Consider the following 25748-nt stretch of genomic DNA (forward strand, 5'->3'; position numbering starts at 1 on the left):
TCCAATGCACTTTTTGTTTTCTGTCTTATCCACTTTATTGCAAAATGGAAATATACTGTAGCTATTTTCTGTGCATGTTAGAGACTTACAATTTATTCGGAGAACCTGATTTTACCAAGTACATCTGTAAGGATCCACTGCAGGCAGGTCTTAGAGAACCCATGTGCAGTTTTATTTTAACTTAAAACATGATCAAACAAAACAAAGACTTTACATGGCATGGCTAGACAAAACAAGAAACACAGGCCGGTTTCACAGACAGGGCTTAGACTAAGCCAGGATTAGGCCTTAGTTCAATTAGGACATTTAGGTAGCTTTTATAAATGTACCCTAGAAGAAAAAAAACATTACTGGTGTGCATCTTAAGACAAAACAATGGCACTGACATATTTTAAGATATGTTGGTACAAGTTGCTTTCAGTTAAAACAGCTCAAACATGCATTTTAATCTAGGACTAGCTTAAGCCTTGTCTGTGAAACCAGGGGATAAAGCTCACCCACAGTGGTACACGGTCAATACTAGACCAAGTCTGAGGAAACATGAGGTCAAAATATACACAGGGACTAATGACTAGACAAGACACCTGTACACAATCAAACCAACATGACATGAAACAAGGAGGCACATGACAAAGGAGCACATGGCAGGATCACATGACTAAAACATAAACAAGGGAAACACATGGCAAACCAGTAAACAAAGCAAAGAAACATTACAATGACTATATGTACAAAATAAGAGACATGAAACTATAAACATGAAACAAAACCCAACACCATCTGTGACACGGGGTTAGGTGCTTCTACATCAGTGTTACTCACCTATCATTTCCCTCTGATTTTAGGGGTATTTAGGACTAAATTTTCAGACAAGAATGTTGTTCCTGGATCAACAAAATATAATAATAATCAGGACGTGTAATTTATTTGTCACTATAATAAGTAGAAATTGAAGTAAAAGGTCAAACTAAGTTATTTCTGTATGTTCTCTTAACTTTCAAAACGTCCAGTTTTAAAAACTTTTTTTTTTTTGTGAACATCAAGGAAACATTCCATTTTATTATTTTGCAAACATTATGGAAACGTTACTTTTGAATGTTCTCTGAACATTATGAAACTAGTAGTAACATTTAAAAAACGTTATACGAACGTCCAACTAAAATTTTTCAGAAATAAAACATTCCATGAATAAGAATTTTTTGAGCTAACATTTTGAGAACATTATTAAAGGCAATTTTTTTGGTCATGCGAATGTTAAGAGAACATTTCATTTTTTCATTTTGCAAACATTACGGGAACGTTACTTTTGAATGTTCTCTGAACAATTAGTAGCATTTAAAAAGATGAACGTCCAAACAAAAACAAACTGTTCCATGAACAATGTATAATAACATTTTTGTGCTGACATTTTGAGAGCATTATTAAAGATCAGATAACTCTGAAATAAAACTTCTATAACCATTACTAGAAGAATGTTTGTTAATAACTTTGAGAGAACCTTGCCAGAACATTAGTCAAAGTTCTGAGAATGTTCTCTGTTAGCTGAGAAGATGGGGTAACATTAATGATATTTCAGCGAAATTTCACGGGCAAAAAAGGTCCATTGTGCATTGTCAATAGCATAGCGATACATGCTCACACAGAACAGAAGTCATTTATAAAACCAATCAGCATTCTTGAGCCAAATCTGCATGGAGAACATCTTCGCCTTCACGCGAAACTTCCAATCCTACGGACTGACTGGATTCCACCGGCAAAATATTCCCAAACAACGGTAAATGTGACCGCACCTTGTTATCAGCACATATTTTTGCTTTAGCACTATACTGTGATATTGCTTATCAAATTCCCATTTTGTATCGCTTACCACATGTTCATTTGTCTGACATACATTGAGCAATATGTTGAAGAAATCTATCCTAAGACGAGTGTTACAAAACTACTGCATGACTTTGCATCAACAACAGATTAGTACAACACACTTCAGTTAAGTACACTGGGACCTTAAACTTCAAGGTAACACTTTACAATAAGGTTCATTAGTTAACATGAACTAATAATGAACTGCACTTATACAGCATTTATTAATCTTTGTTCATCTTAATTTCAACATTTACTAATACATTATTAAATTCTTGTTAACATTAGTTAATGCACTGTGAACTAACATGAACAAACAATGAACTGTATTTTCATTAACTAATATTAACGAAGATTAGTAAATAAAGTAACAGATGTATTGCTCATTGTTAGTTCATGTTAGTTAATACATTAACTAATGTTTAACTAATGAACATTATTGTAAAGTGCTACCAAATTCAAAGACGTGTCGTGTTTCATTTTTTTCTTTTTTTAACACATGTGTAAATTTCCTGGCCACCTGTGATGTCATCTTCCTGCCATAGATACTGTTCACACGATCCTATTTTAGGCAATATTATTTTAAGGTTTTATTTTTGTGTCATTGACATAGCCTTGTCTTGTCCGCAAATTAAATGAGTAGCTTTCTTGCACACCTTTAGTGATAACTGATTTTCGCTAGATTTTGTAAGCAATCTGCTTATAAGAGATGACGTATAAAATAACCTATTGCAGATGAAAGAAAAGAAATACACTTTCTATTTGTGGTTTGTAATAACTGCATTGTTTTACTAAAGGTGACAAATCTTAAAAAACAAAATGAGTGTTGTAACGTAAACTCGAAACATCCTGTGTGTTTCAGTTATGGGTGTGACTGCAACTCCTTAGTTGTGGTGGTTTTGATATCTTATAACTGATTTATGTTCTGCAAAATGTGACAATGGCAAAGTTTAACTTGTTTTAAATAAAGACATAATTGAATAATTAATGTTAATATTAATTAGCGGTTAAGTAATGCTCATTTGATTCAGCAGGGAGTAAGATTCTTACAGAGATTTTTTTTGTTTCCAGAATGAAGAGAGAGAGAGAGAGAGAGAGAGAGAGAGAGAGAGAGAGCGCTCCCCCTCGCATCTCTTGGCCCTGCCTAGTCCTTAGAGAGATCAACTGAAGTAGCAAGAGAAACTGAGCATATAACGGTATAAGGACATAAGGGCAACATTAACCGTAGAATAAAGGCAGATCCTTTTATTGTATGCAGCTGTTTTTTAATTCCATCCATGCAGATGACTCTCTTAGGATATCTGTGGTTGGTTCACCTGACCTGCATTGTGCTTGTGTTTATCTCTCCGGTTCATTTGGCTCCGATGCCGGACCAGTACTCTCGGGGTGTGGTAAGATGAGCCTTACTCTGCATTACTACAAGTTAAATACTTTTAAAGACAGAAAAAACAAACATTGAGCCATATGTCATGAGTGAGTTTGGGTTTTATATATTTTTTCATGTGTTAGTGTAGTTGCATGTGTGTACCAGGGATGTATAATAAATAAATCTATCTGTTATATATCTGTAAATATGTCTGTTAAAATGACCTTAAATACTTTAATATAGTCTAACTGGACAGGTTTTAGTAATTGTTTTATATGAGAATAGGGATTTCCACGCCACAGTCTTTTTCAGATTGATTTTTTTCCAAATGATGAATCATTATACTATAGCTTATCGCTATAGTTATAGTAATTGTTCTTGTTGTGAAAGGCCTTTACGCTGTATACGAAAATGACAAAATGACACTATTCATGTATATATTCGCTTAAGTTAAATGAACATTTTACATGTGTGATTTCTCTTAGGATTGGTTAAGCAGGTATGGATACCTGCCCCCTCCTGACCCCCGCACAGGGCAGCTGCAAAGTAAAGAGGGCATTGAGAAGGCCATCAAAGAAATGCAACGATTTGCTGGCCTCAAAGACACAGGAAAACTCGGTAAATGCAATGCGTGTGCCTTTCACAGAAAGTACTTCATCACATGCAGGAAATGATCCAACAGCCTTGTGTCAAAGCCTTGTGTCAAAAATTTGGAGAAGTCTGTTTCAGTGCCTTTTTTTTCATGTATTTGTTGTTTTTTATTCTATATTTCCCTGCTTTTTTCTAATCAAATCAAACCAAAACACTATCTCAGCTAACAGAAATATATTTGTTTTGGTAATGTTCCCATTAAGTTATAAAAACATTATTTCTGAATGAACATTCATGAACATTTTGAAAAAATCTGAACGTTTTAAAAAAGTTTCTTGGTTCATTCTTGCTTATGCGAACGTTAAAGTGATAGTTCGCCCGAAAATGAAAATTCCATGTTGTTCCAAACCTGTATAAGTTTCTTCTATTGAACACAAAAGAATATATTTTAAAGAATGTTTGTAATCAAACAGTTGACGGTAGCCATTGACTTCCATAGTAGGAAAAAAATACTACGGATGTCAATGGCTACCGTCAACTGTCTGGTTACCAACATTCTTTAAAATATCTTCTTTTGTGTTCAACAGAAGAAAGAAACTCATACAGGGGTGCGTTTCCTGAAAGCACCATTAGCCAAATATGGTCATCAGCATAGTTCAACGAGTCAGTGTTTACCAAAACCACAGTTCCAATGAACATTCGCAAACTGTATCGCAAAAATGTGTGGTTTAAACGACAGCTCACGACCTGTGGTTAGAAGCATAGTTTCTTGTTTTTATAACACGTGGACTTAATAAATCCTGAAGAAAATCTTGAAGAAAATAAGCAAGCTGACATTCAGTGCAGTCTATATCTTTTATTTCGAATATATACAAATGTCATTACATCTTTTAGTTTGTCAAGAGATGTAAAGCACCTTTTTTGAAGAGTGTGCATGTGCGTACATACTACGTGCACTAGTATGAAACCGAGACTATGATTGAATCTGGAAATAAAGCAAAATAACTAAGAAAAATGAAAATTATTAATTTAGAATTTATTACTCCACCTGCGTGACGTCACTAACCGACATGATTGAAAGACAAATTTGCGACAATGCGGTTTCGTGACAAGCTAGTTGATTTTTTCACTGATGCATTGTACTATAGTAGTTAAGCAGCGAGTTACGGCGTTGTACAGGAAACACACCCAGGGTTTGAAACAACTTGAGGATGACTAAATGATGACAAAATTTTTATTTTTGAATGAACTATCCCTTTAAAGGAACATTCCATTTTATAATTTTGCAAAAATAAAGAGAATGTTACTTTTGAATGTACTCTGAACATTCTGAAACAGGTAGTAACATTTGAAAAACGTTACGCAAACATCCAAGGTAAAAAACATTCCATGAACAATGCATAAAAAATGTTTTTGTGCTAACTTTTTGAGGACATTATTAAAGACCAGATCATTTTGAACAAACATTCAATGCTTGATATATGCAAGTGTAATGATTTAGAGTGACTTTGTCTTCAAGCTGTGATTGGCGGCTTGTAAATGGTGGGTTCAATAAATCTCCTCCAGAGAAAGAATTATTTCATTGTCTCTCCTCCTCACATGGGGTTTTATTACATGTACTGTAATGGGCTCTGTATCTCTGAAGTCTATATATTGATCTGAGACCTTCTGTCCTGTGCTTCTCTAGACAGTGACACCCTGAAACTGATGAACACACCACGATGTTCACTGCCAGACATTATAGGGTCCAAGGACTTGCTGAAAAAACGAAGGAGGAAAAGAAGATATGCCACTGTTGGACTCCGCTGGAAAAAGTCTGAGCTCACATGGAGGTCTGCACTGTTAGAAACACACGCCCAGCTAACAGGGAATGTTCTCAGAACATTATGGCAAAGCTAAAAAAAAAAAACTATACCAAAATCTATTTAATATATATTTATTTCATACTAAGTATACTTCAAATCCATTAAGATATATATTTATTGACATATCACTTAAGACTTACTGATGTAAAATTATAATTAAACTTTATTTGGAGTATTTCTTGATTGCACAATGCATATTTCTTAATATTATGCCTAAAAAGTGTTTTAATATCACTATTAATAAGGATTGTAAGATCTTTGTATAATATCAGTCTTTAAATGCAATATATTTAAAGTGTACTTAAAGTATACTTGCAATAGTTCCACTTTAGCACAATCAGATATACTTAAGTATATCTTTAGTTGGACCTCAACACTTCCACACAATTAAAGTGGATTAAGTACAAAATTAGTTGTTCCAATTTAGCAGACTTTAAAGGGGACCTATAATGACCCTTTTACAAGATGTAGGCCTAATTTAAGTCTCTGAATGTGTCTGTGAAGTTTCAGCTCAAAATACCCCACAGATCATTTATTATAGTTTGTCAAATTTGCCCCTATTTGGGTGTGACCAAAAACACGCAGTTTTTGTGTGTGTCCCTTTAAATGCAAATGAGCTGCTGCTCCCAGCTGCTTTCCAAAAGAGGGCGGAGCTTTAATAGCTCGAGCTTCCATTGCTCAACAACAACAAAGCTGGAGAATCTCACGCAGCCAAAATGACGATTTTCAGAAACAGTGTTCAGCCTTACATTGTTCAAACCGGAGTTGACACTGATGGAGAGACTCAGGAGGAAGTTACAACTTTTAGAACGCAACTGGATGTTTCTGGACGGTCCATCATGTGCCGTCATGTTAATCTTTTTTGCAAATACAGCGGTGAATTGACTCTTGTTTGTAAAGCAGTCCGGCGTAAAATGACGGCATGGCAACAACACTCTACTATAACAACTCTTCCTCTTCTCTAAAGCAGCCCAACATGGCCTCGCCCCCTTTGTTGTGTGTTCTCAAGGGCAGGGTTTATGTAAATTTTGGGGGTGTGATGTCACCAACCCGGGAAGAAGCTTGTTGTAGTCCCTACCAGCATTTTGTTGTAGTCCTTAAACAGCGAATTCTTTAAAAGAAAATATCTCCCTTTGCATTGAACTTTGAGCGTCGTAACTTTGTGTAACTTTGTTGTTTATGCTTAAACAGCAACATTACACTCTAACTAAAGTTAAAAAAGTTAAATCATAATCAACAACCCCTTTAAGTATACCAGTTTAGTATACCAAAAGTACAACTGGAGGGTATTTTTATTTAGCACATAAATATGTAAATGTATTTGTGGTATACTTAGCACAAAATAAATGTATTTAAAATACATTTTAGTATTTTTTTTTTCACTAGGGTATGAACAACGTTCTTCTTGTAACGTTAATAGAATGTTTGTTCAAAGTTATTGTCCTTAATAATGTTCTCAAAACATTTGCATAAAAACATAATTTATACATTCCTTTTACAGACTTTTAAAAATGTTTTAGTTGGACGTTTGTCTAGCATTTGAAATGTTACTACTTGTTCCAGAATGTTCAGAGTACATTCAAAAGTAACATTTCTATAACGTTTGCCGAATGATAAAATGGAATGTTCGCATAAACCAAGAAAAAAAAGTTTTTAAAATATTTTAAAAACTGGACATTTCTAATATTCAGAGAGCATTCTGATGTTTTCATAACTGAATGGGAACCTTAGCAAATCGTTCTTAGAACATATTTTTGTTAGCTGGGTGGTCACTGCCGAGCCTAATAACTTACAATATCCCTTTTAAATATGCAGTCACTAACTTATCTCTGTTTTGCCTATTAGCATCCAGAATTACCCATCTCTCCATCCATTCCTTAAACCCGATTATGTACACTATATAATGACCCATGCCCTTAAAGCCTGGAGTGATGTCACCAACCTCAATTTTCAAGCTGCCTCCTCAAGCGAGCAGAACAGAGCCGATATTATGATCTCTTTCGCTCGTTCGCTCCACGATGACGGGTATCCATTTGATGGGAAGGGAGGAACACTTGCTCATGCCTTCTTCCCAGGGGACTATGAAGTTGCTGGAGATACTCATTTTGATGATGAGGAGAGCTGGACCTATAAAGGCAAGAGACACAAGCATTACTAAATATTCACTTACTGATAGATGAATTACAGTCCCAAAGCAGAATATTTGTGGATTAATCAAATTCAATGCTTTTGCAAATGGTGTTTTTTGCAGTTAGGAATTTTTCTGTTTTTTGTTGTTTTTTTTTCACAGAAGAAAAATGCCTTAAAATATAGCTTAAATCAAGTTGTCACATTTATATATATTATTCTATACAATACAGATTGGTTCTAAGCAGCTTCACATTAATAAACAGGAAAATAACAGTGTTAATGTTGTAAAATTCATCAATTATGAAACAAATTCAATTTAAGCTGTTAAGCAACTCTGAAGAAGATTTATTCAGTTCAGATAATTATTCAGCTCAGTTTAGTTCAGTCAGTGTTGTTTCAGTTCAGTTCAAGTGTAAAGTTCATCAGTAATACAGCTATATCCAGCTCTACAGAAGACAACAGTGTTGTTATTCAGCTCAAGTCAGTTCAGTGTTGATTCAGGTCAGTTCAGTTCAATAATGGTTATTATCCAGCTTAATTAAGTTCAAATTTTCCATTGTCTACAGCATTCATTCAGGGGTAATTGCCCCAACTAAGGGACATGTACATTATCCCGCTTATTACACGGCTACTTGCCACATAAGTAAATAATTAGACACGAAATACTGATCTGAGTCGAAATATTTTATTCGCTTTAAACGCAAAGCTTCCGCGGAGACCGGAGAGAGCAGTTGCTAGCAAGCGGCAAGTTCAAACTAGACGAACATGGATACGGTACAGTCATACCACATATTACACGGCATTTCGCCACATAAATAATTATGGGGATAAGAGATATTGATCTGAGATGAAACAGATTTAAAATCGTACCTGTTTGTAATCTTATCATCCATTACAGTGAACAAAATATTTGCAAAAGGGCAGCAGCTGCGTTTGTATGAAACAAAAGAGAGCGTGTCCGCGATACCGGATAACTGTACACAAAATATTGATTTGACTGAGTTTTAATATTTTATTAGCTCACCAAATGCAAAACTTCCACGAGGGAAAAAGCGTTCCTAGCATCCGGATGGGGCTGTGTTATCTGTTTTTTGCGGTGGTTGTTATCGGGGAATAACGCACCGCTGGGTGGCGCGACTGACCGATCAGAATCAAGTATTCCACAGAGCTGTGTAATAATCTTAGTTAATGGTAAGCTCAACATTTACTAATACATTATTACGATCAAAAGATGTGTCTGTTAACATTAGTTAACGCACTGTGAACTAACATGAACAAGAACATTTTTATTAACAGTAACAAAGATGAATTGATGCTGTAAAAATACACTGTTGTAAGTTCATGTTAGTTAAAGGGTTAGTTCACCCAAAAATGAAAATTCTGTCATTTATTACTCACGCTCATGCCGTTCCACACCCGTAAGACCTTTGTTAATCTTCGGAACACAAATTGAGATATTTTTGATTAAATCCGATGGCTCAGTGAGGCCTGCATAGAGAGCAATGACATTTCCTCTCTCAAGATCCATAAAGGTGCTAAAAACATATTTAAATCAGTTCATGTGAGTACAGTGGTTCAATATTAATATTATAAAGAATATTTTTGGTGCGCCAAAAAAACAAAATAACAAATTATTTAGTGATGGCCGATTTCAAAACACTGCTTCAGGAAGCTTTGGAGCATAATGAATCAGCGTGTCGAATCAGCTGTCCGGAGCACCAAAGTCACGTGATTTCAGCAGTTTGACAAGCGATCCGAATCATGATTCGACACGCTGATTCATTATGCTCCGAATCTTCCTGAAGCAGTGTTTTGAAATCGGCCATCACTAAATAAGTCATTATTTTGTTTTTTTTTGGCCCTCCAAAAATATTCCCGTCGCTTTATAATATTAATATTGAACCACTGTACTCACATGAACTGATTTAAATATGTTTTTAGTACCTTTATGGATCTTGAGAGAGGAAATGTCATTGCTCCCTATGCAGGCCTCACGGAGCATCGGATTTAAACAAAAATATCTTAATTTGTGTTCCGAAGATCAACGAAGGTCTTACGGGTGTAAAAAGGCACAAGGGTGAGTAATTAATGACAGAATTTTCATTTTTGGGTGAACTAACCCTTTAAAGGTGCAATAGGTGATTGTCTACAGAAACATTTTTTGTTATAGGCTACTGGTTAAACGTCTCCTCATATCCTGATAGCAATCACTAAACGGTCAAAATGCATTTTTATAAATAAATCTTGTGTGTGGAAGGCATAGGACCCTAAAATGTTCATCCATCTTTATATTCGGTCCGAATGAAATAATACGATGTTTTAGCTGTCAGCGTATGTTTTTACATTCCCTCACACACCCTGTTTGCGCAGACATCATACGTCATCAGCGCGTTTCATGCTATGCAGAGTTTATACAGACAGACATCAGTCACGAGCACCGCAGACAAACAACAGCCACCTTTTACAGTTCCTACCGAATCAAAACAATGAGCTTATGCTACTTTCACGCCATAACTTCCGTAATTAAGAGATGGCAACCCGTGACGTTCTAACCGGAGCTGTTCACGTCCTCAGACTCAGAATTATGCGTTTCCGTGTCAACAGTATCAACACCGAAATTAATCTGCAGCAGTCAGGTACAAGCTCTCTAAGTTGTTTACGTCCGTTATTATTGTAATGTTATATGCTTTGAGACATGAGGTAGTTTACGTTGTCTCTTGTGGCGCTTTGCCGAGAGCAGCTGTGTTGTGTGTGCGTTCGTTCAGTGTTTTGGTGGAGGCGTGGCTTTGGACGGCGATTTGCAGGGAGGGTGGGATCATATGCTTACAATGCTAGCAGGCTAGTTAACGTTAGCATTTCCCAGATCACCTACTGCAGCTTTAATGCATTAACTAATGTTAACAAATTAGACCTTATTAAGTGTTACCATATTTGGTTATGACGGAAATGAGAAGTGGAGCATGTCTTGTCCACAGAAACTTTTTTCAGGTTTTCTTGATTTCAGAGCAGTTTTATCATACTAAATCATCTAGAAGAAAATACATTTTTCATGCATTTAAGTAGTCAAAAGTGACCGTAATTGACGAATCACCCACTTACAGTATAACATGTCATTACACATAAATAAGAATCTCCTCTTCTTATTCTCTCAATGTTTTCAGACGACAGCGGCACTGATTTGTTCGCGGTGGCTGTGCATGAGTTTGGTCATGCCCTGGGTCTCTCTCATTCCTCTACTTCTCCTTCCATCATGCGGCCGTACTACCAGGGTGCTGTTGGAGATGATATTGAAGCTTATATTCTCCCAGATGATGATCGCCATGCCATTCAGTCACTCTACGGTAGGAGCACGTTCATACGCTTTAGTTGCCTGCTCTGGTAGTTGTAATTTATGCTTAAATGGATTGTCTACCCAAAAATTAATATTGTGTCATAATTTGCTAATTTTCATGGAAGATCACATTCCTTTTCTCCATACAACAGCCATTAAAAAAAAAACCCATAAGACTTGAGCACTATATTTAAAGTTTTCTGAAATCATACAAAAGATGATTGAAAGCTTTTTTTGTTTTTGTTATTGAACTGTTTCTTTAAATAAGAACATGTGCCAAGAATGTAAAGGTAAATAAAATGTAAATGTAACACTTTTTAATCTGTTAGCTGGCTTGAATTCATCTTTCCAGTTTATCGCCATAAGCCAAGCTGACCATATCTAAAGTTGTGGCTGTGGTTTTGGTTTGTTATTTGACAGGAATTAAGATAAGCACACCAACAACATCACCAAACAAACCTACATCACAACTACCCAAACCACCAAATCCACCTCATCCCAAAGTACCATCACAGTGAGTCATGTTTACCAAAACACATGCAATACTGGTCAGTAAGATTTTTTTAAATTATACTTTTATTCAGCAAGGATGAATTAAGTTGATCAAAAGTGTAAAGACTTTTACATTGTTTAGAGAGATTTCTGTTTCAACTAAATGCTGTTTTTTTTTTTTTACTTTCTATTACCGAAAAGAAATGTATCATGGTTTCCACAAAAATATGAAGCAGCACAACTGTTTTCAGCATTGATAATAATCAGAGATGTTTCTTGAGCAGAAAATCAGCATATTAGAATGATTTCTGAAGGACACTGAAATTCAGCTTTGCATCACAGGAATAAAACAGATTCAAGTAAAAAAAAAAGTTATTTTTAATTGTAATAATATTTCACAATATTACTGTTTTTAATGTATTAATAAATGCAGCTTTGATGAGCAGAAGAGACTTCAAAAACATTAAAAAATCTTTAGAAACTTTAGAACAGTACACTGCCATATCAGCTAATAATAACATCTCCAACACTCGATGAGGAGAAATTAAAATTAAGGCCCCTTGTGACCTCTTTGTTTTTCTAGACCTGATCCGTCAATCCAGAATCGTTGTGAGGGAGGCTTTGATGCAGTGGCAAACATCAGAGGGGAGATTTTCTTTTTTAAAGGTACAATCTATGCTGTCTTAAATAACATTTCTTACAAATTTACAGATTTTGCCTAGTTTAAAAGATTATAAGCCACTTGCATAAAGCTGCTGCAATTAATTTCTTTGTAGCTCAATTTTTTTTAAATTTAATTTTAAATTCATTTGTCACAGATGGAAGAACATTCATTTTTGTTTCATTTCCACTTCTTCGTCAGGTCCATATTTCTGGCGAATCCAGCGGTCTAGATCTCTTGTGTCCCTTCAGCCTGCTCTCATAAAAAACTTCTGGATGGGTCTTCCTCCTGGCACTGACAAGATAGATGCAGTTTATGAAAGAAAGTCGGATAGCAGGATCATCTTCTTCATAGGTTAGTTACTTTTTATTCATTTAGGTGCACAATGGAAGAAAAAATCCAAAGTTTTGTCATGAACCTCTAAATGGCACAGGCTAAAAGGTACTTAACTCTATCTGCTAACAATCACATCATTCTCAGGGCTGATTGGTTCCTGCTGCATTAGCAGCCAATGAGCTCACTGCTCAACCTTCAAATACTTGGTCAGCGTTTGCTGTAGCAGTTTGCAGCGTGCTTTCAGAAACCCTCCACCTTCCCCAGCTCCACCTGTATAGATCTGCTACGGGTAATTCATGTACGCTATATTGTACAGCAGCAGCATGTCTTACTTGCTCACAGCAGCGTGTCGTGTTTGTATCATAGACTGTAAAAAATATGGATGATGCACCTTCACTCTCTTCCATTGTAGAAAAGTGAAGCCGCCAATGTGCCAAATATGGCGGTGACATCTTGGAACCCGAGTCTGCGCAGTAGTGAGCATGAAGTGGAGCCGTGGTATCAAGTCCCTACCCACACTCCCGCAGAATCGGTTAATATAGTTTACTGAACGATTCATTATGAAATACACAGTTATGGAAATGTAGAAATTAAAATTGAAGCACCAATCTCCTCCCAAAAATCCTGAAAAAAGTCAGTTGGTGTCTCAGTGACTACTACTTAATTCAGAGAAGCTGTCAATCTCAGCTGTCAATCATGATGTCAAACTCCCTTTTTTATAGCAACAGATAACTAATGCTGGGTACACACCACAAGATAATCAGGCTGATTTTGGGCCGATTTCTCTCCCTCCGACAATCCTAGGTAATGTCCCGATTATCTTGATGGTTCTACAGATTATTTTATCCGATTTTTCTGTGGTGTGAAGTGTGTTAAGAGTGACTGAATCTGCTCGGAAGAATGTCAGAGCCGCCCCGATCGTAAATATTCAACATGTTGATCAGAAATCCTGATGTGTGGGGGGAACCCCGAGGACAAATGCATGCACGCTCTGGAGGTTATCAGGTGAAACAATATCCAATCAGAAAGCGAGCTGACAGAAGACTGGAGCATAACAAATGCATGGCACAGCACAAAGTTAAATGGATTTGGACAGCAGAGATGGAGGATCAGCTTGTTGATTTGTGGCAACAGCATGAGTGTTTATACAACGTGTCCTGTAAAACATACCAAAATCATTCCAAACACTATCATTGCAATTTTTTCCTGCTATCGTCCGCCATGTTTACTCTGAAGTCTCGAGAGATTTTGCAAGATTTCCCTGTGTTCACAGTCGGGACTCTGGTTGAAAATCTGTTTGTGTGTGGTGTGCTGTCTTTGTCACATCACGGCACACCACACACTACAGTGGTATGCGAAAGTTTGGCAACCCCTTGCAGAATCTGTGAAAATGTGAATAATTTTAACAAAATAAGAGAGATCATACAAAATGCATGTTATTTTTTATTTAGTACTGTCCTGAGTAAGATATTTTACATAAAAGATATTTACATATAGTCCACAAGACAAAAAAATAGCTGAATTTATTAAAATGGCCCCATTCAAAAGTTTGGGAACCCTTGATTCTTAATACTGTGTGGTTACCTGGATGATCTACGACTGTTTTTTTGTTTTGTGATGGTTGTTCATGAGTCTCTTGTTTGTTCTGAGCAGTTAAACTGAGCTCTGTTCTTCAGAAAAATCCTCCAGGTCCTGCAGATTCTTCAGTTTTCAAGGATTTTTTGCATATTTGAACCCTTTACAACAGTGACTGAATGATTTTGAGATCCATCTTTTCACACTGGGGACAACTGAGGGACTCAAACACAACTATTAAAAAAGGTTCAAACATTCACTGATGCTCCAGAAGGAAATGCGATGCATTAAGAGCCGGGGGGTGAAAACTTTTGAACAGGATGCAGATGTCCAAATTATCATTTTTTTCATTGAGTACTGCCCTTCAGAAGCAACAGAAGATACTTACATGTTTCCCTGAAGACAAATTAAGTACAATATACCTTGAACTTCAAATTCAAAAAGTTTTCACCCCCCGGCTCTTAATGCATCGCGTTTCCTTCTGGAGCATCAGTGAATGTTTGAACCTTTTTTAATAGTTGTGTTTGAGTCCCTCAGTTGTCCCCAGTGTGAAAAGATGGATCTCAAAATCATTCAGTCACTGCTGGAACGGGTTCAAATATGCAAAAAATCCTGAAAACTGAAGAATCTGCAGGACCTGGAGGATTTTTCTGAAGAACAGAGCTCAGTTTAACTACTCAGAACAAACAACGGACTCATGAACAACCATCCAGGTAACCACACAGTATTAAGAATCAAGGGTTCCCAAACTTTTGAATTTTGATCTTATTCAGGACAGTACTAAATAAAAAATAACATGCATTTTGTATGATCTCTCTTATTTTGTTAAAATTATTCACATTTTCACAGATTCTGCAAGGGGTTCCCAAACTTTCGCATACCACTGTATATGAGCAAAATGGTGAAATCTAGGATTTTTTTGTCCTCATGTTTGTGGTCTCTCACATTTTGAAAATCTTATAAGATTTTAAAAATCTTTTAGTGTGTACCCTGCAGAACCAGACCCACTTATGTAAAAAAAAAAAAAAAAAAAAAAACGAACACTTGAATTTACATCAGCGTGATAAAAACTACCTAAAATGACAGAAACCAAAATTTGAAGTGTAATTTGATTGTTTAGTTTGTCTCACGTCCCATTACATTACATGGAGAGGGCAGGGTTTATGAGCTATATTGCATCTGGGGGTGATCAAAACGTTTTGGCTTCACTTTTCAGGACTTGTGCGGCACATTTGGTATGTATTGGCAGTAGCAAGTCCCGTACTCGCTCTGCAGCAGCAGAAACAGCAACAGTGTAGCAGATCTATTCCGCCAAAACCAAACATATCAACATTGTCATATCCATTACCAAGCCAAACAGTCCAGGAGTTGTCATGACAGAAATCAGTTTGAGAATGCTTGTTTCTGTAAGTGAATGCATGTCATTTTTCACACAGGCTCACAGTACTGGGTATTTAAAGACACTGCGGCGATGTCTGGTTATCCACGTCCGTTGTCCGACTGGGGGCTGATCTCTCATGATGGAAAGGAGGCGAAGAGCGTGGAGGCGGCCTTCGTTTGGGCTCATAATGGAAAAACCTACATCTTCAGCGGTGGAGAGTTCTGGAGGTTCTCAGAGGCTGAGAAGCGTCATCAAGACGCAGGTTATCCCAGATTCTCCTCCCTCTGGAAGGGCGTGCCCAGTAACCCTGATGACATCATCACCGGGGAAGAGGGTAATATAGAGAAATTCCATTTGCCTCAAGTGCATTTTCTGCTTAGTATACAAAAGAAGCTTTTGTTATGCTTCATCACTCTGTAGCAGTCAATGGGACTATATTTGCAATGGAGTGCTGCTGTGATCATGTGTTTATAGGTCAACCCAGAAGTTAGCATAACCCTGGTTCCATTAGCTTTTGGACTATTGCAGAAAATAAACTCAGTGACCAACAAAAGTTTATGATTCTTAGACATTTTGTTCATCATGATAATCCTCACAAATGCACACCACTTTTGAAGCCTAAATACAATCAGCGGAAGTAAAAAGCTAAATGTAGGCTATAAACGAATCACGCCAGCAAATAACGTAATGTAACGCAGAGTTGAAATGTTGTTGCCCAGAAAAACGAATGTGTAGAGCTCGAGGAAGTGATGCACGTGAGGCGAGAGCTGGCGTATTTTCCCCGGGTTTAATAAAATGACTTATACATCGTCACACTCGTCCGCATACATGGGGATGAGTGAGAGAAAAGGATCCAAATAAGCATTCAACTTAGGTCACAAATAGAAAAAAGAAAATAAAAGGGAAAAAAGTACAAAGTCGATAGAGCGGTTATCTCTTCTCCTGCTCACCGTTCACATTCTCTTACAGACACTCTATGCACATGCGCAGTTCACATTCTACCTCAAATGACTAGACCTTATGCGCCAGAGAAACAAGCGCGCCGCCATCTTTATAAAATTGTCTCTGAACTTCCATTTTGCGGTAGCGCTGTACATTTCTATGGCATCGCTGTCAAAGAATAATTAGCTGGTTAAGTGGATTTACTTGTTGTAGAGTTAATGAAAGTTATCATGAGCATTGTAATGTTTAAAGCAGATGTCTTAACAAATGTCAGTAGACCCGGAAGATTTTAAAATTAGCAATTCATTCATAAATATGTAAGATCGCTGTGGAAATACAAACCGGAAGTCAAAAGACTACGAGCGCAACGCTGAAAAGGGGCGGGGCTACATAAGGTCTATAAATGCTTCTAAGTGACCGTTACAGTAGCAGGACCAATATTACCACAAGTAAACTTCCGACAACTCTTTCTTTGTTTAAAAACATTTTCCCTGAAAGTGTGAGTTAGAATAGTTAGCAAGAGCACGATTATAAACACAGTGAGGATGTGAAAGCTATTAACCAGTGGATGAGTTTACCTGTTCGACCTGATGATGGTTAATGTTCCTGACAACCTCTGTAGTCCCATTTAGTCACTTGTTTGCAACCGCCTTTTTAAGACAAGTAAAAGTTTAAAAAAAAAAACCCACACAAGTATGGGGCATTTCTATTGTATTTTATGTTATATAAAACTTATTTTAGGCTTATTTTAGGCATTTAACCCAAAAAACTATTAAAAAAAAATAAAACACAATGGAACAACTTCAGGACAAAAGTAGCCTACCAGAAGTGCAAAATGCCCCAAATATAGAGTGATATAATTTTTTTATCTTAATCATAAATGGCACAAAATCTCATTTTAACGCATTTAATAAATGGCTGTGCTTTTCTTATTTTTGTAATTTCATCTGAATGTCAACATATGTGAGATTTAGTGAGCAGAAACATAAAAATCTAATTTTGTGTCTGGAAAAGTAGCGATCTGTGATATTGTATTATGTTAAATATGTGTGTCTGTTTGTTAATGGGGGATTTGTAGACACATTAATGTTTTTAAAATGATGGAGTAAATAATAATAATAATTATAGTAATAGTAGTAGTAATAAATTAATATTATTCAACAATTTCAGACACAACTATTTTTTTTATCGGCTAATTGAGTGAAATCATTCAATTTGAATTTATAGTGTTGCTATTATGAAATATCTTCAAATAAGATATTCGCAATTAAATATGAATATATTCATATGCCTGTAAATAAGTCATAAGATAAAATAACCTTTCAGATTAATCTCTTTTACTGAGAAACTAAATTGTCAAAACACTTTTTTTTTATCCCACAATGCAATGCGTTCAGCTTGATCTTCTATGCCCAGTGTGACAAATGAACCAAAATTATCAGCCACGATTATTTGATTGAAAAAGCCAAAATTTAATTTAAAAAACATTGTCCACAATCTTGGATGCTTTTTATTCACTGAGTTTGTTACAATGCATTATGGGATTGTCCTCTCCCTGAGTGTTGGATAGAAGGCAACTTTTTCCCATCATGCCTGTGATCCTTGTTCTTTCTTTACCTCTCAGGAGATGCCTATTTCTTTAAGAACAACTCGTATTGGGTGGTGAAGAGCGGAGAATTGGATCAAGACAGTGTCACTCGCAAATCAACCGCAGTTGATTGGATGGAGTGTCCAGAACCGACTCCAACCACACTTCCAGGCAATCCACGTGGAAGAGGAGGAGACTGTAACTGTGGCATCAGCGGAGCCTTACAGATGAGTGCTTCATCGTGGTTACTGTTAATCACAGTACTGCTTTATCCAGCTGTCTTCATATAGGGCTCGACTTGCAATAACTGTTGTGTCATCGGCCTTATGTTACAAAGCACTTAAAGTGATATCCAATATCCAAATATTACTTTAGAGCAGCTTCACATGGTAAAAGACATGGTTTGATCTATGCAGGTTTAACTTACAAATATATTAAAATAAATTATTTTTAAGCTTTTTTTTTTTTTAGAATAAAGTTCAAGGTTGAAATGGAATTAATATGAATTCATTATTTATAGCTTTTGCTGTCACCCTGTTTCATTGTTCAAAATATTGAATTGTAATCCATTTGACTTTGTGCCTATATTTCATCTGTGACTACAGGGTTAAAAAACAGTACGAAGATTTATCTAAATTCATTCATTTATATCATGAAGGCAGCTTAAGACATGCTGCGTTCTGTGTGTAGTCCAAATGATCTCTAGCTGCAATGACAAGTAGGATCCACTTGAGGGCATTAACACACAGTGTGGCAGAGCTTCAATATGTTAGTGGTAGTGTCAAATTCAGTTCCTTAAAGGATTAGTTCACTTCAGAATTAAAATTTCCTGATAATTTACTCACCCCCATGTCATCCAAGATGTTTATGTCATTCTTTCTTCAGTCAAAAAGAAATTAAGGTTTTTGAGGAAAACATTCCAGGATTTTTCTCCATATAGTGGACTTCAACAGTATAACCAACAGGTTGAAGGTCCAAATTGCAGTTTCAGTGCAGCTTCAAAGAGCTCTACACAATCCCAGACGAGGAATAAGGGTCTTATCTAGCGAAACAATCATTCATTTTCTAAAAAAAAAAAAAAATGTATATACTTTTTAATCACAAATATTCATCTTGCGCTGCTGTGCGATCCGCCACGCATGACGTAATCATGTTGGAAAGGTCACGCGTGACATAGGCAGAAGTACCGATCCAGTAGGGCTGGGTGATATGGCAAAAAAATATTTTTTGTTTTTTTTTTTTTTTTTGTTTAACTAGTCAACTTAAAAACTACAATATGATTCAAGTAACATTTTCTTTATTAACAATCTGGTTAAAAAAAAGTGCACCACACATGAAGTGATCAACATGGTGTAAATGTAAAACAATTTGTTAAATATCTTTGCAGAAAATATGCCTGAAATAAATAACACCAGTAATAGGCTAATATTAACAGCAAATGCTTTGTAAAAACAGAAAACAACAGAAGCTTTCAGCCTGTCACCATCATGCAAACATGAAATATCAAACATACAGTAGTAGTCCTTTACAGGTTTTTGCATTCCATTGCGCTATTTGTCGTATTGTTTTTATGTTTGGCGCACTCGTGTCTCGTGTCTTTTGCAGCGTCTCACCCATGAAATGGCATTCTAAAAACATGGCGGTCAAGTTAAAGAAAGTTCAACTCGCGTTTAATAACTTTGCGTTTTTTTTCTCATTCCACTGCCTGCGTCTCATTTTTATAACGCAATAACGCATTTCTGAATGAACAGCCGCTTAAGAATAGTGATGTGTTCTACATTCATGAGAGCGGTTAATCAGACGCGCCGGCGCCATCATGAGGTCGGATCATTTTCTTCTCCTAATACGGTTATCATTGCTGTATTGTCAACATGTCTAATTGTAAAGCTTGCTAACATTTTTATTCAAAATCGCGATTTCTCGATTTCAAAAATAATAAAATTGAGGCAAAACATTAAATTCAAATTAATCTGAAAAATCGCCCAGCCCTACCATCCAGTGTCTACAAAGCGAATGTGCAAACGTCCTTTACAAAAAAAAAGTAAAACAATGTTTTTCGCCCTTCGCAGTACTTCCGGCTACGTCACATGTGACCTTTACAACATGATTATGTAATGCGTGGTGGATCACAGAGCTAGTGCAAGACGAGCATTTGTGGTTAAAAAGTATATACATTTTTATTTTTTTTAGAAAATGAATGATCGTTTCACTTGATAAGACCCTTATTCCTCATCTGGGATAGTGTAGAGCCCTTTGAAGCTGCACTGAAACTGACATTTGGACATTTGGTAAGTCCACTATATGGAGAAAAATCCTGGAATGTTTTCCTCAAAAACCTTAATTTCTTTTCAACTGAAGAAAGAAAGACATGAACATCTTGGATGACATGGGGGTGAGTAAATTATCAGGAAATTTTTAATTCAGATGTGAACTAATCTTTTAAGGGCCACTGTCCTGCTCCACTGTTCAGCTCCAACCCTAGTTAAACACACCTGAACCAGCTAATCAAGGTCCTCAGGATTACTAGAAACTTCCAGGCAGGTGTTTTGGAGCTAAACTCTGCAGGACAGTAGTGAAGTTTAACACACGAGGGGGCCTCATTTATTAAAACGTTCATACGCACAGATTTGAACTTAGAATGCGCGTATGCTAAAATCCACACCAACGTTCAGTTTTATAAAAATGGACTTTGGCAGAGAGTTGGGGTGCTGCAGGTGTTTGGAAATCTAAGCAATTCTTGTCGCTTGTCGTTCTCAAGTAAAGGATATGGACATTGACTAATGCTATTTTATATATTAATGACAGTAATTAGGCGGCGTTTACAAGGCAGAGATCTGAAACCATTCACAATTTCAAGATCATTTGCGATTTATAGATCTGGAAGAGAGGCGTAAGCACTTTTTTTTTTTTTTTTTGAGCGTACGTTCATTCTTTGAATCACACTTACGCATATTTGAGAAATGATCGTCAGATCAAATGTAGGACTGTTTCTACACAACAATTTATAAATGAGCCCCCTCATCTAGGGCCTTGCTTAAATTCACAGGGCCTGGAACCTGTTTTGCTGGGACATTTTGATAAAGGTGTATGGATCAGTGGCATGATGCTTTTTTGCCTGGATCTAAATTTTTATTAAAACATTCATACAAATGCAATTCATAAAAGTACAATAATAATACAATAATATATGAGTTTTATTCTTTTAATGAGTTACATTCATTAAAAGAATAAAACTCATATATTATTGTATTATTTCTATGAGCAACAACAACAAATTCATTACTTATTTGGAAAACTTTTGTCTTGCAATTCAAAATCATGTGATGTGCAGAAACACAGAAAATGTGTCATGGTCAATTAAGTTTCTTAAAATATCAGATAATTTGAGCTTTTTTATGACAAGGCAAGGTAAATGTGTTTTAAACAAGATTTTTCCTTTTACTTTGTTATCTGGCAGCACAGCTCACCTCGCCCCGTCCAGATTTATTGCTAATGTACTTAATAAAAGCATTTTTCATTCCAGACATCAGACCCAGTGTTTAGTATCAGTGAGATAATATTACAGTAGGTTACACTTTCTTTTGATGGTCCTCTTTATACATTCTGTGTACTAACTAATACTCTAATGAGAGTTAACGTTACTTATAGCCAACATACATGTCTAAAAGGGGAGCATCAAAATAAAGTGTAAAGTTTAAAATATTTTAATCAGTTTTTATTTTTGTATTATCTGTTTTCATTTTAAATTTAAATTTTTAGTAATTGTGTATTTGTCATTTTTATTAATTACTGTTTTTTTTAATATGTCTAAATCATTTTTAATTATATTTGTTTTAAGTTTTAGTTATACATCAAGTGAGAAATGCTGCTTTGGCAACTGGATGAAATATTTTTAATAATAAAATTATTAAAAATAATTTGTGTGTTTTTGTTGTGTGTAAATATTTTTTTCACTTAACGTTCATTTAATTTCTAGTAACAAAAATGTTTTGGTTTTAGTTTTAGTTAATAACCCTGCTTAACTATTCAGTATGACGTGTGAGTGTTTCAGTCAGCCATCAGTCATTAGAACTGGAATGTTCAGTGTTTCTCTCATAGATATCTTCAAGAAAATTGATCTGGAAAGGCTAGTTACTGCTTGAATTTCACCTTTAGGCAAAACTATCATTTCACGTTCTGCAGCAATGTTTGCATGCACAAAATAATTGTGTTTTTTAAATGAAATTTAAGCAACTTGAAAAAAATCCAAGACATGTCCCAAAGGCAGAGTTGTGAAGGAAGCACTGAGATGATGAGATAAAAATGGCTGCTTAGCATTCTAGAAATTTTTTATCATATAGTCAGAAATACCAGCTGACAGTGACAGTCTGTGTGTTTGTGTGCATGCGCTCGTGCGTGTGTGTGTGTGTTTATATGATTTATGAGGACATAAATTTGTATAATGGCATGGGTATCACACTGGTATTACAACGTAAGCCTGGTTTATGAAGACTTTTTTGAGTCCTCGTAATTAAAATGGCTTAAAAAACATACTAAAAATGTAATAGTTCTTATTAATTTTATCTATTAATTTTAATTTAGTTAGTTTTAGTTTTTTTTTAATACTTCAAGTTAAACTAAAATGAGAAATGTTGCCTTGGCAACTATCTGAAATATATATATATAAAATTTTATAATTTTATTTCAGTTAATGTTTAATCAATTTTTTTATAGTTTTAGTTTTTTGGTACGGTCATTATAATTATCGTAATTCTTTTAAAAATTATCTTTATTATTACTTTTATTATTGCATTCTTTCTATATAACAATAACTTGGTATGGTGCCATGATAAGATTATTAAGATTGTTAGTGCTATACCGATATCACATTACTGACATAGCACTCTGCCCACATAATGAAAGAGTGGTTTGATTAAGTAGACGAAAGCATTTGCACAATGAACACGATCCACTGAACAAAAAAGAACTTGCAACAAAAGGCCAAGTGTGACAGTAGTCTACACCCACATTCATGCCACCTGAAAGTGGGGTAATAGAACAGTTTGTCCTTTTCTCCCCTTTGAAATGGAATCAGATCCTTTAGTGGACTGGGTAAGCATTCAACAATCAGCAGACCTGAAATGCACAGCCCCTGGATTATATTTCAGATACGTTTGAAATAAAGAATTGTGTAACAATACACAGTACTTAATTTAATGCCGTAAACACTCACTTCTTGAACAAACGTTTGATGAATTGAATATCTAATAAACACTTCCTGTAAATCCCATCTTTGTTCTTAAATTGAGACCTTTACGGTTTAATTAATAGGCCTCAATTGTGAAAATTAGCTTGAATTTCACATCATTCGAATAAGGACATATTTGGATGAAACTTCACACAAAGAGTTCCACTGTGAAACTTGTGAAACAAGCTGTGTTGTAATGCAGCAGCATTGTACCACACCTGTAAAACCATTGCCGGATCATTTTTACCTTACATCAACAGCCTTAAGGTTTCAGATTGATAACGATAGATATACAATATCACAATGTGTAGGCATGTTTTACTTATTGTTCTGTTAACAAAGAGTGTATTAGGTTGTGTTCCAATGGGGCTTTCATGCTGGGCAGAGTTCTGATGCTTGGTGTGTGGCCTTTTATACAGTTGAAGGTTATATTCAGGTTTTAGATTATATTAAACAACTATGTATTGATTCGGCCAAACCGGATCAACTGAATCTTTGAAAAGATTGACTCAAAAGAATGACTGATTGAGAAGATGGAAATCTAATGATGAACTCTAATGATGTGTCAAGGAAAACTAGTTCACTTGTCAGTTAATAAGGACTTCTTAATCTTTCGATGTTGAGATAATGACACATGAACTTGTGGGTATGTCGTGGGTACACCATATTCATGTTGCACTTCTCCCATTTATATTAAAATGAGTGCACTTCACATCTTTGTATATGGTGTTTTCTCTCCCGGTCTCTCTCCGTCTCTCTCTCTATCTCTCTCACACACACACACACACACACACACACACAATTTTACTTTCACTTTCTTAGTCCAGCCAAACATTCATGAATTTGCCCCAGCCTGGGCCCTAAATGGGTTTGTCCACGGGTTCCGTGTCGGCCCTTTCTGAATTTGCCCCAGCGTGGGCCCTAAATAGGTTTGTCCACGGCACTACTGAATTAACAATACAAAGTCATACAAAAGATATTGCAGGGGACGTATTGTGTGAGGCCTGTGCCTGCATGTGTTTAGAAACATTTTCCTCTTATGTAATGAGTTTCGTGGCCATAGGAAACATCAGCTGGCAAAGAAAGTTAATGGCAGGCCAACCCATTTGAGCCACATGGGAGGGAAATTTTATCTCAAATGATCTTTTCAGTTTATTCAACGCCCACACTTTTCTCATTCTAAATGTTGATATCAATTTGTCCTAGACATCAAGATGAAAGCCAATCCAGTGTTATGTAAACTAAAGGATTCCAGTCTCCTCCAACCAGATGGATTCTTTTCCAAATGGATATTGAGTTTCCATAATCATTAACATAGCAAAGCTTGTTTTTCATTTATTTAATCATTTTAATTTGACATTTCTCTCTTCTGATTGATTATGGTAATCTATCAAACCTCTTTTTTAAAAATGTTTTCAAAATGCTATTGTGATTTTTCTCTTTTGTCATTGGAGCAAATGAAAATGCAAATCATATTTGCTGTAGCATCCTGTTCACCCAACTATGATGACTTTGAGGACCCCAGAAATATGAAGAGGATCTATCTTTCTGCTTCTAATGTGTACTTATGCACTATTCTATGCCATTTTGTATTATAAACACTGTGAGTAGTGTTTTGACACTGAAAATTCCAAAAAGAAAATGCACCAATGATGCACTTAATTTTTTGTTAAGTGTGGAATGTAGGATACTTCATGCAAATTACCTTATAAAATTCATATACTAACTAGACTGTAGAGTACATCGTGCATATATTATTTGGAACACAGTCTTGAAACATTAGAAGACAGGCTGTAGATTTACTGGTCAGTTTTTAAAATATCTGCATGTTAAAATATTTTGCAAAAATAATTAGATGATCACTAGAAATGTAAGAATTCTTACGCATTTAAAAAAAGCTTTATTATTGCCAGAGTGTTAACAGCTTGTAACGAAACTTAGACAACCTAGGAACTCGGGAATGGTCTATGAGAGCCTGTAGACTGATTTTTATGTGAAGAGCCAAGAGCCTCCCTTCCGCTCAGGGACTAACGCTTAATGCTCAGCATAATGCCAAAAAAAGCCATTCTGTACTGTAATGTCAATATCATACACAGAAAAGGGATTAATTCAAAATATAGGTCTCACACCCAGATCTATAGATATCCAGATCTCATATACTTTATAGCATAAACTAGCATAAGTTTTTAATTACCTCATCGGTCGACATGATGCCGGTGATTTGCAAAGCTTGTGCAAACATAACCACCTAGCCATGATTATATGCTTTTTAACTGCCGTTTTCTCCACTGTCTTTTGTTGTGTTTATATTGTTATTGAGAGAAAAGCAGCACACTTTCATATTTATCAAAACGTTGCTCTCAGCAATGTGGACTGTGCTTGCACAAAATGTATTCTCATTGC

General features: G+C 35.8%; 1 protein-coding gene across 2 annotated transcripts; it reads left to right on the plus strand.

Annotated features, from left to right (window-relative positions):
* Nucleotides 1-1974: 1974 nt before the first annotated feature.
* mmp25b (matrix metallopeptidase 25b) lies at nucleotides 1975-22035 on the plus strand. Of its 2 annotated transcripts, XM_051915082.1 has the most exons (11): nucleotides 1976-3056; nucleotides 3237-3251; nucleotides 3712-3844; nucleotides 5505-5649; nucleotides 7528-7817; nucleotides 10974-11153; nucleotides 11564-11657; nucleotides 12219-12301; nucleotides 12498-12650; nucleotides 15644-15922; nucleotides 18155-22035. In XM_051915082.1, the coding sequence occupies exons 3-11, from the start codon at nucleotides 3805-3807 to the stop codon at nucleotides 18406-18408; spliced, it is 1518 nt and encodes a 505-aa protein (XP_051771042.1). In that variant the 5' UTR covers nucleotides 1976-3056; nucleotides 3237-3251; nucleotides 3712-3804; the 3' UTR covers nucleotides 18409-22035. The 2 variants fall into 2 exon arrangements, with proteins under 2 accessions (XP_051771041.1, XP_051771042.1); XM_051915081.1 differs by having other exon boundaries at nucleotides 1975-3251.
* Nucleotides 22036-25748: the final 3713 nt, after the last annotated feature.

Source organism: Ctenopharyngodon idella, chromosome 12 (assembly GCF_019924925.1).
Source record: "Ctenopharyngodon idella isolate HZGC_01 chromosome 12, HZGC01, whole genome shotgun sequence".
Classification (NCBI taxonomy): Eukaryota; Metazoa; Chordata; class Actinopteri; order Cypriniformes; family Xenocyprididae; genus Ctenopharyngodon; species Ctenopharyngodon idella.